Genomic DNA, 11823 nt, shown 5'->3' on the forward strand with positions numbered 1-11823 from the left:
CTCTTTCTTTTAGATCTATAATCACTTTCTCTTTTTCTTCTTTTTAAAAATTATTTTCTATATTCTTTGTTTACATTCTAAAGGATTTTCCCTTTCCCAGTTCCCCCCTCCCCATTCTCTTATTTGTAAATTAATTAATTAACTCTGAGATAGTCTTTCATATGCCCAAAGTGGGCCTCCATCACTCACTATGTAGCTGAAGATAACCTTGAACTCCTGTTGCAACAGTCTCTCCTTGCTCATGTTGAGATCAGAGGCACAAGCCTCCATGTCTGGCTCTCCTCAGTGCAAGGGGGGAGGTGTGTGTGTGTGCGCGCGCGTGCATGTGCGCGTGCACGTGCACGTGCGTGTGCGTGTGTGTGTGTGTGTGTGTGTGTAGGGGTGAGATGCAGAGCTTACTGCATGCCAGGCAGGCTCTCTACCAACCAGCTGCATTCCCTCCCCAGTGAGGTTTTATCAAACAAGTGAATACATGGAAGCCATGGCCAGCTTCAGTGTTTATCCTCTCAGCAGTATGTTGGTAATTTTCTATTTCCATCTTTCCGATTCTGATGAGTTGTTTTGCAGAGAACAATTTTGGTCCCTGAAACTGGTGAAGTATTAGGTGAAGATTTGGATTCAGCTTGGTTCTAAAATATAAATACTTGATTAAGGTCATGACCGGAGCTATCAAAGGTGCAGGATTATGCACTTGGCTTAGGACGAGTGACATTTTCCAGGGCAGGTGATTGGAATGACTAGAATTTTCCAGAACAAGTTCAGAGTCAACAGGCAAAGTAGCAGAGCCTCTCTTGTAGTCCCTCTGATAAATAACTGCCTCCCTGCACTTCAGGGACTTTGTAGCACAACTGACTTGTGTTTTAGTTCAATCTTAGCACAAGCAGAAATACAAGTTTTTTATTTTTGAGAAATGTAACCTGTGATAACAAGTCAGATATATCTTCCTGGAAGCATGCAGTGTGGTCTTTCTACTTCTCAGAATAAGAAGAACTTGATGGTTTCATTTAAAAACAAAGAAAGTTCAGAGAGTGGTAGGGAAGGGCCTGGCTTGCCTGGCTCAGCTGAACCTTCGGAGGAGGCAGCTGGTCACCATTCTCCCACTCTCTCCTGTTCCCTCTTGCCACCCAGGGAAGCCATGCAAGCCAAAGCCCTCCACAGAGCAGCAGGAGAAGAGCTTTTGAGGAAGCAATCTTAACTCTCAGAATCTCTCGGCCTGTGATTCAGGGACCACGTACCACTGCCCCTAGGATCTTGTGAGATACAGACATTTTTCATCACTGGATTAAACATTAGCTGAGGTACACTCAAGTTTGAAATACATACTTTTTCTTAGGGTAAGTCAGCAGATAAGGGGTGTGTGTGTGTGTGTGTGTTTGTATGTTTGTGTGTGTATATGTGTGTTTATGTTTATATGTGTGTGTTTAGGTGTATGTGTACATGTGTATATGCATGTGCATATGTGTGTTTATATGTATGTGTTTGTATGTGTGCATATAGGTATGTATGTTTGTGTGTATGTGTGTACATATATGTATGTGTGTGTATTTATGTATGCATGTGTGTTTACATATGTGTATGTGTTTATATGTGTGTATTTATGTATGTATGTGTTTATATGTGTTTCTCTGTGTTTATATGTGTGTATTGATATATGTATATGTGTTTATATGTATGTATGTGTTTATATGTATATATTTATGTATGTGTGTTTATATGTGTGTATTTATGTATGTGTGTGTGTTCATATGTGTGTATTTATTTATTTGTTTTTTAGGTTTTTTGTTTTTTGTTTTTTGTTTTTTTGGTTTTTTGGATTTGTTTTTGGATTTGGCTTTTTGAGACAGGGTTTGTCTGTATAGCCCTGGCTGTCCTGTAACTCTGTAGACCAGGCTGGCCTCAAACTCAGTAATCCGCCTGCCTCTGCCTCCTAGAGTGCTGGGATTACAGGCGTGCGCCACCACCACCTGGTGTGTGTCTTTATGTATGTGTGTGTATATGTGTGTTTATATGTGTGTATTTGTGTATATATGTGTATATGTGTGTATATGTGTATATTTGTGTATGTATGTGGGTATGTGTGTGTGGCTGTGGTTCTGTCATCAGCATTACCCACTTATTTTGCCCCACAGTGCAGGGTAGCGTAATAGTTACGGGTGCTCTGTCCCCTTAGGCAGGAGTAGGCGCCCTGGCTGTGGACTCAGGACATCTGCCAAACATTTTCCACTATCTCCAACTTCCTATTTTTCCCAGAATCCTTGGTGCAGGCAGGCCAAGGGCAGTCGGGGAGTGGCAGAGGCATGTGTCCAGTTGGGACACCTTGGGAACAGAGCCTGGGTGAGACTCAGAGTCAGCCCTCTCCATGGGGGAAGGAGCCAGACACTGCATGAATCAGCACTGCCACGGATGGACCGAGGGTGCTGGCTAGGCCAGCAGGAAGTGCTGGCCTCTGGAGCTGTTCCCACAGCTCAGGAGCTCGGAACCTTTGCTCTCCCAACCAGCACACGGGCTCTACACTGTACACAAGCTGTGCACACACATTACGTTCCTCAGAGACAAGCTGTGTCCTCTGCCCTTTTATACCTCCCACACCCCCTTCATTTCTGTTTTGCCTTTTGAGACACGATCTTGCTTTGTGGTCCTGTCTGGCCAGGTAATCCCTCTGTAGCTCAGAGTGGCCTTGAACTTGGGACAACCCTTTTGCTGCAGCCTCCACTGTCTGCCGCTGTCTCAGGATCAACGGGGCCTTTTAAAGGCTGGTATGAGTCATGGGTTCATGAGCTCTAAGAAAGATCGCCATCTGATCTCTCGGGCTTTGTCTTCTTCAGCCAGTCCTAAGAAACTAAGAATTTTAAACCAAGAACTATGCTAGCTGTGCACAAACAAGTCACCCAGGCTCACTGCCCTAGAACTCTGCAGTCCCCAGGAAGGCTACGGTCTGAATCTACTGTCTTCTTTGTTGCTACTTTGTTAGCGGAAATGACTCCCGTGCCTGCTCCCTTCTTGGTTTTTGCCTAGGAATCACAAAAAGAGTTCTTGTTGTTTGCTTTTGAAGTGTCCCTTTAAAAACTAAGTACACAACTTCAATGTGTGAAAAAAATTACAGGAGCTGTGTAGCAGAATTTCCCCCAACTGATTAGACAATAAAGACAAGAAACCAATCACTGGGTGAGGAGGAGGCGGGACTTCCGGGTCCAAGGAGGAAGAGGGAACGCTGGAGAGAGGAACTTGGTTTTGGACTTTGGGAGCAAGGCTGACAGGAGATAGGCTGGAGGGTGTTAGTTTGGGTGGCGGATCCAGGACAGATAGGGACAGAGAGAAGAGAAAGAGAAGATGGGTGAAGAAGGGGATGATCCTGATCCACGTGGCTTGAAATAGACCCAGGTAGCTGTGGATATCTTATAAGGGATGGATAACTACAGGACAATTTGTCCAGTCCAGGTGGGCAGCTTATATCAATATCAGTTGGCTCTGAGTTCATTATGTGGGTGTTTTATGGGTTGAGAATTTACTGATATAAATCTGACTGATAAATTATAAGCCTCTAGAGTTTTGGTTTCACTGGGTTACAGGCGGATTTGTGACAGCTAACCACAGGGGCAGATGGATGGCTGGGAATGTGAGCGGGTCCCACAGCAAGCCATCTGCGATCTGCGAGATGGGAAGCTGCCACGCGTGGTTAGCCATGGAGGCCAGGAGACCGCTGGGGCCAGAGCATAGCCGGCATTAGCGTGGATTGGCGTTTTAATATTACGCGCAACAGAGCCGGGAATGGGAATGTATGCTTTTGATCCCATTTTTGAGACAAGTCTGAGCTAGGCGGCAAGATTGTCTTAAAAGACAAAGGCGGAGGAAGCGACACGGGAGTGTGTCTAACTGAGGGGTCTAAGGATTACATCTGAAGGTTCAGGTTTGTTATGGTCAGGTGGTTCAAAGTGGAGCCCTGGCCAATGCACTTCAGATGGACAACGAGGTCAGTCAGGAGTAGGGTCAGAAACTGAAGTTGCCAGGAGTGGTTCAGGTTAGTCTTTCTGATGCTATCACACTTACACACTGGAGGACAGCAGGCAGTTAATTCCGTTTGGGATCCTGGCATCACGCACGATACCCCTGTGTGCCAGACTACCCGACCTTCTACCTGGATTCTCCACTAATTCCTTGGACCCCACAATTTTCTTACAGTTTGATTTTGGAGCCAGGGACAAGGGACTGTGGTGCATATTTTCCATACCAAGGTAAATCTAGCCTCCAGAATCTCCCGGCATCTCTCAGTCACTACCTGACAAGACAAACCCTGCCCCCAATTCTGACCTTTCCAGTCTAGGGGCCAGGCTGCCCTTCCTCTAAAAGCTCTTCCCTATATAATTCAGACATTTTCTCCCACCTCTCTTTCTCTCTCCCTCCCTCCCTTCTCCATCTTTCTCTCTCTGCACACACACACACACACACACACACACACCCTTTCTCTCTTTCTCCCCTGCCCCCTCCCCATGGTGACTTCCCTGATCTCAGACCTTGGGGGCAGGAAGCTCACTCTAGAGCTGTTTCTCAGCACACCTGCCTTCAGTGTACTCTAATCGGGCTTTAATCGGGTCCCTTCACCAGCGGAGAAATGACCTATCACATACATACACCCTTGCTTCCCCCCCACTCCCTTCTCAATCACGTGGTGAAAACAGATCTGGAAGGTCTGGGATGTCAAAACAACAAGGCGTCTTCAGAAGTGACCACAATCCAGTGCCAGTCTGGGCGATTCCTTTAAAATAGTAAGAAATCCCAGCGAGGCAGGCAGATTTCTGAGTTCAAGGCCAGCCTGGTCTACAGAGTGAGTTCCAGGACAGCCAGGGCTATATAGAGAAACCCTGTCTCGGAAAAAAAACCAAATTAAAAAAAAAAAAGAAAAAGAAAAGAAAAGAAATTGCATAGCCTTTGCCAGGTGAATTGCTCTGAGCACTCTGTGAATATCAACTTAGTTCTCAAACTGAACCTACAAGGTGTAAAACTTCTAGGTGCTAGCATAAGCCCATTTTATAGTGTGGAGACAGAGGCACAGGAAGGCCAAGTATCTAAGCACTGTCATGTGACTAGTGAATGGTGGAGTCAGAATTCCAACCCTTGTGCAGTGTGCTCTTAGATAAATATCTGTGTCACCCATCCAAAACAAAAACAAAAACAAACCTCAAAACAAGAAGAAAGACAACAAATTAAAACTAAAAACAAACAAAACCTTCCAGGATTCTTCTTGGCAGAAAAAGGAAACTGGAGATTACAACTTGATTTGCTTCCTTTGCAGCCTAAATGAAGGCAGAATCGAGCTCCCAGATGGATAACTTCAGTGTGGGCCGGGAATGACCTCACTGAGCCCTCACTCCACTGAAGGCTGACTGAATAGCTTCTTTGATAAAGACTTACATACCAGAGAGCACCATACTTCACATGTGACTTATTTTCAGCATGCCAGATCTGGGAACCTACACAGAATATCTATGTCTACAGTCTCATGGAGAGACAACAGGTCCACCCTGAGAGAGCCTTTTATTTCCACACCCAGGGAGAAGGGTTTCATCCAATTTACCTGGACTAAAACGGAAAGCAAGCAATCCTTCCAGAATCGACTTTGCTTCAGGACACATTTTATTATAGTGTTTCTCAGCCTAAATTTTAATTCCGTTCTTTCTGCTTTGCAGCTAAGTGAGTCAGGACAGCTTGCAATCTCTTAAAATCCACCTTCTACTGTTTTCGGGATGTCCAGAGACCTAACTGAAATAGCTATAAACTAGGTCAGCAGCTCACATCTGTAGTCCCACCACCTGGGAGGCTAAGGCAGGAGGGGTTCAAGGCCAGCCTGAGCTACATGGTGATAACTTATCTCAAATACCAAAGCCAAGGGAAACAAACACCAGCAACTGAGCAAAAAAAAAAAAAAATAAATAATAATAATAATAATAAATAAATAAATAAATAAAAGGAAAGAAAGAAAATAAAAAAGAAACCAAGCAAAAAACAACAAAATTAACAACAACAATTGCTTTAATGACCAATCACCATCATTGTATTTTTCGTAAGGGATCTTGGCTTTCGTCTACTTTCGTCCTTTACCTCCTAAACTTCCTGAGGGAAGGAATCCTATTTTACATACTTATCTTTGCCTTTAAAGAAAGCTTGGGTGGTGGCGCACGCCTTTTATCCCAGCACTTGGGAGGCAGTGGCAGGCAGATTTCTGAGTTCGAGGCCAGCCTGGTCTACAGAGTGAGCTCCAGGACAGCCAGGGCTATACAGAGAAACCCTGTCTCGAAAAAACCAAAACCAACCAACCAAAAAAGAACGCTTCTTGAATAAATACACTTAGGTACTTTCAAAAGCATTTTGGTGGCTCCTACATCAGATATCCTATCTTGACAAGAGCCCACGAGAACGCGCGCGCGCGCACACACACACACACACACATACACAGTACCTGCTTCGACCACGTGGTCCATGGTGGGAAACCTCTTGTACACCGCGGTGCTCACCGAGCGGAAGATGAGCAGGGACGTGAGGTTGACGTAGCGCATCAGCGTCCTTCTGAGCAGGCGCCCATGCTGGTCACTCCCGTGAACACTGCTGGAGATGAGGAACATCAGCCTGTCTGGCCAAGGCAGATTCACAAACTGGTTCCACCATCGGTTCACTACCAGAGTAACGTAAAACCCTGTGGGGACAACCAGACGCCATCATGCAGTTTCCTCCAGCAGACATCTCAACGGACACACTGTCAGCAGAATTTTAGCTTTCTTAGGGGTTCGACATATGAAAGTATGTTATCCTCCATACCTTATGACTTTTTGCCCTCCAGGAGGGGAGGAAATGCCATATTTGCCTGGTGAGGTCAGGGCACCCAGTAAGTGGGTATTAGAACTCAAATACTGACTGCAAAAATGGGGGGGGGGCGGTTAGTGAAGAGAAAGCTTAATCGTCCAACAGCAGATTATGACCTCAAACTGTTCCGTGTTAACTTAGCAGCAGCAGCCCTGAAGGCGAGCTTTAGGGTGGGCTGTGCGCGATTGCAAGCAGCGGCTTTCCCGGCATGCCTCGCAGCCCGGAAGCACTCGCATGCAGTCATCTGGGTCATCTAACGGAGACAGCTGTGTGGCTGCATTCTGCGTGTGACCTATACTTACCAAGCACAAAGGTTACTGGAATTTGTTCAGCATATCTGTCACAGTAAATTGATAATTTTTCAAAGTAACGTTTTTGGGCTCCTGTAAGTAACAATCTGGAGCAAAAATAAAACGCACAGCCCTTTATGATATGGTTACTTCTGCACCTGCTCCGCAGGAGACATCAAGTGCAAACAATTAAGCACAAATCTTAATCTCAGTTGGGTTTTTTTTGTTTTGTTTTGTTTTGTTGTTTTGTTTTGTTTTAAGGAGCACTAATTTTTTTTATTTTTATTTTTATTTTATTTCTTTACTTTTTTCCCCTTGAACTGATGTGCCTCTAAAGTTTTTTTTTAATTGCTTGTGCTTCAGATATTAAAGTTTTTAGCACATAAATCTGATAAATAATGAATCTGTTAACCACTTTGTTTCTTAAAGGTTTATAGTTTTAAAGTTTTATATAACTGGTTCATTGGATTTGGGAGAAGGATACGTCACAAATTTTTCTTTCTTTTGTTTTCCTTTCTGAGATTTAAAGCGAAGGCAGCACGTGTGCCAGATAGACAATCACTGAATGTTCACTCTTTCCTTTTTATTTTTGAGACGGGGGTCTCACTCACTTAAGTTGCCCAGGTTGTCTTGAGCTCACTTTATAGACCAGCAGGTCTCAGCTTGTGGGCTGTGATCCCTTTGGAAAACCTCTGTCTCCAGAAACATTTACATTACCATTCATAACTGTAGCACGATTGCAGTTATGAAGTAGTAACCAGAGTGGTGTTATATCAGGGGTCACCACAACATGAGGAACTGTACTAAAGGACCACGGCATTCGGAAGGTTGAGAACCACTGATGTTCACCAAGCAGGCCTTGAACTTGTAATTCTCCTGCCTCGACCACTCAATTAGCTGAGGTTATAGGCCGTCACCACCAGATTTGGTTTCCACTTCTCAATTATTCATTAGGAATACTTAAAAGAAAGAGAGTATTGATTTGGTGGGTAAGAGTTATTAAGTCATTACTGAGTAACATTCAATATCTTGACCTTAATCCAGAACAAACTAATTTAGCCAAGCCAATTATTGTATTCTAGATTGTACACACATTACATGCCGGGCAACATTGAACTGCTTACTTTAATACTTGAAATGCTCAGAATATACATAAAGCTGATTTAGTCTGAAAGGCAGAAACTTTCACTGTTACATTTGGCCATGGGCTCAAAACTTCTGTAGATCTGATTTTACCTCCCCAAACTTATTTTCTGAGATTGCTAAACACACCTGCCCATAACGAGACCATCATTATGTTTTAGGGAGGGAATTAATTCAGAGCCGGAAGAAATCTAAAGACGCATTAATAATAATTACCAAAACATGAAAGAGAAGCCACATACAAATTTGTATAGATCAGAAGTGCAGTTCATCTAAAGAATGAGAAACCTAAGAAAAGATCTCTCAGCACAAGTATCAAAAGGTCCCTTGGGTGAGTGGAGGGCTGACAGAGAAACAGTGTCCAGCCACGGGGGCTGCAGGCAGAACACTGTCAGGAGCTAGTCCTGGTGAGTAAAGAATTTGGGGTACAGCGGTTGTGGGGAGCTCTTGTGTCAGCTTTGGATGAGGTAGCCAAGTTCATGGAGTCAGGGAGGGTCCTGTTGATAAGTCACAGAGTGGCTTTCTGACACCATGCAGTATTTAATTATACACAAAGTATTTAATGTAGAAAGCACAGCTCTTAGGATCAGTGGGGCCAGGCCAAGGTGTAGAACAGGTGTGCCATAGATTCAGACTTGGGTATATTGTCAAATCTCTAGGAGTCTTAGGGATTTTGAGTCTGTGGTGTTGTAAAGACCAAAAATGTCACTTATATAAATAACTGTAAAGCAACTGTATATCTTCAAACATAGCACCAAAATGGGTGGTATTGATGCTAATCGGCCAAATAAATATGAATCTTCTTAGCTAGAAAGCACCACAGAAAGTATTATGTCAAATTCCTCCAAACTGGAAAAGACAGACTCGAAGTCAACAGCAGGCAAAGCAGGGACTATGGTTATATTTCTGCGTCTGCTTGATTTTGGTGACCTATTAATCCAATGGTTCTTGGTAAATATTTAAGATAAAAAGGGTCTACTTTTATAAGAATTTTACAATGGGACTTAAAAAAAAAGAAGGAAAAAGCAAGTTAAAGCGATTGATGTGAATGTATGCACTCTCTGATCTTTGGAAAGACAAAAATCCATGTAGAGTTTTGGGGTGTAAGTTTGATATTGGAGTGTTTTCGGGGATACAGCAGTTGTTCTCAGGGCTTTTCTATTCTATGTGGCAGTAGCAGCAGGAAACTCACATTAGTAAAAACGAGCTAATGAGATAGCTATCCTAGAACACCACTGCTCTGCCACCGTTTCATACTCTGAAGGCTCAAGGGGCACGTAAGTAAGCTGGTGAGGTAACATAGGGGTATCTGAAAGACACTAGAAGTCTCTAAGGGTATTCGACGAAGTCTGTTCTTCCGATTTTTGCCTTGGTGGGTTTTGTTCTGATCATTTTGAACTGGGGACCAAACCCAGGGCTTACCACTTGCTAGACAAAGCATTCTACCTCTGAGCTCAGTCCCACAAAATCTATCCTAACATGTACACTGGTATGGAATGGTAGTGTTTGTTTCTGTTTTTGTTTTGAGACAGGGTTTCTTGTAACTCAAGTGGCAAGTCATCTTGAACAGGATCCTCCTGTCTCCATTGCCTCAATACTGGGATTGCAGGTGTGTGCAATCGGTGCCTGGTTTTTTGTGGTGCTGGGGATTGAGATCAGGGTTCTGTGCTTGCTAGGCAGGCACTCTACCAACAGAGCTACATCCTCAACCTTGGGCTGGAAGCTCCGATGGGTAACAAGATGGTTGTTCACAGTTTGTTTTTGGTAATGATCAGCCAACTAAATGAATATCTCGCCTCTCCAATTCTTCTCATAATTTCAAGGAAGGCTGTAGGTGAAACAGTGACTCACAGTTCATCTGCAGTGGAGGCAAAAATTTTATACCCAGCTAAGGTGGAAACATAGTCTCAAAAACCTTAGGCTTTCCCTTTAGCTCCCTTCCCTGTGATTCAGTTTTAGTTTATTAACTAATAAAGCATGTTTTTTAAAAATCATACTGATGAATGGATTACTAAGACTGTAATCTTCAGTTGTTGAGAGGTGGATATGCTAGCCCTCAAAGTATGAACCTGACCAGTCCCCATGTCATAAAGAATAGATACCTCCTTTTGCAAACGTGACATCCTGAAATCAGAAGACATAAAGAGAACAAATTATTCCTGAGGCCTTAATTCTTTGCTTGAGGCACTGGTAAGGTCGGAGGACACCATCCCAGGTCAGAGCTTACCATCCAGGCTAAAGGAAGGAAAGCTGTCTGGTGAAATTCTATTCACCCATACGTTAACTCCACGTGGAGTTGCAGCAAGCTGTCAGATCACATGTTCAAACTCCGAATGACATCACTGAAAGAATCACAGAAGCATTTGTCTATGGGCTTTGCCATTAATTGGCACACCAATAAGGATGTTAGTGTACATCTTTCACTTAACTCCTAAAGCAGCGAGGCTGACACCTCATCAGGATCCATCTCTGTGGGGCTGGGCTGGGAGCCCATTGTCTGAACAGTGGCTGTGGATTGCTCCGAATACACTGTTAGGCGTGGATTAAAACACCCTATTCTGAAGAGAGGAGGCCAGAGAGATTCATGCAGAGGGAGAGGTTACGTAATGCGGAGGCCAGCGGCAACCAAAGGGATCCAGATTTTGAGACTGTATTCTTACATAACGCCTGAGGGCCATTTAAGGAGACATGCAAAACAAAGTACCTGTACACCAGACTGATTGCTGTGTAAAGGACAGCAAAAACAATAAATTCCCTGTACAGCAGCTTGTAGATGCTGCCCCTCCACTTGAGGAGCAACCTATGAAATCCAAAAAAAGTTGCATTTGCTACTTTACTGGAATAAGTGACGGTCATCTCGGGTAGTTTTGTTCTAGAAGAGCAAGAAGACAAAACACAGGTGAAAAATAAAGTTGGATGTCAGCATAGGCATATACTTTTTTTTTCCCTTAACCAAAGGAAAGAACTAAAGCCAAAATCTAACCAGTTGATCCACCCTCCGTACATTGCCTACTCCTCTTACGCTTTAGAACTTGTAGATAATACCGTATCACTATTTAGCATCTCAGCACGAAACCTAGCACAGGAGAGGAAGAAGATGGTCTCTGGAAAGACTGTTTTTAGAAGCTCTGAAATTTCTGCATTTGATGAGCATTATTTTAGAGTCTGTAGCTCTTGCTCAATACACAATCAGCATTAACACACGAGACACACTAGACACTTCTTAATCACAGGAGGATTTAGGAAGTTGGTTTGCTAAAATGATGGTGTTTTTAAAAGCAGTGGCCATACTCATTGTTTGGGCCAGTGTCTGCTAAAATCCTTAAAGAGGTATTGATTTTGCCTTTAAACTTCCTAAGGGGAAAAAGTTATTGATCCCTTCTTAGGAACCAGGAGCTGTTGTCAGGAAGAAGCCAGCCCCCCCCCCCCCCCAGAGCAGTTTAATGGATGTGTTACTCCTGTGTGTGTGTGGGGGGGTGTCTTACTGGGATGTGGGGCTCTCTCCATAGCTCTCAGGGTGTACAGTCGGAATTCT

General features: G+C 43.8%; 1 protein-coding gene across 1 annotated transcript in view; it reads right to left on the reverse strand.

The window, feature by feature from the left end:
* The window catches only part of Best3 (bestrophin 3), a 47508-nt gene extending 36364 nt beyond the window's left edge, over nt 1-11144 (reverse strand). The window contains exons 1-3 of the mRNA XM_052165541.1: nt 10993-11144; nt 7158-7252; nt 6455-6688 (exon numbers count right to left, since the gene is read on the reverse strand). Of these exons, the coding sequence (XP_052021501.1) occupies nt 6455-6688; nt 7158-7252; nt 10993-11144 (481 nt within the window). The remainder of the gene's footprint in view (nt 1-6454; nt 6689-7157; nt 7253-10992) is intronic.
* Between the last annotated feature and the right edge of the window lie 679 nt (nt 11145-11823).

The sequence above is a fragment of the Apodemus sylvaticus genome, chromosome 20 (assembly GCF_947179515.1).
Source record: "Apodemus sylvaticus chromosome 20, mApoSyl1.1, whole genome shotgun sequence".
Classification (NCBI taxonomy): domain Eukaryota; kingdom Metazoa; phylum Chordata; class Mammalia; order Rodentia; family Muridae; genus Apodemus; species Apodemus sylvaticus.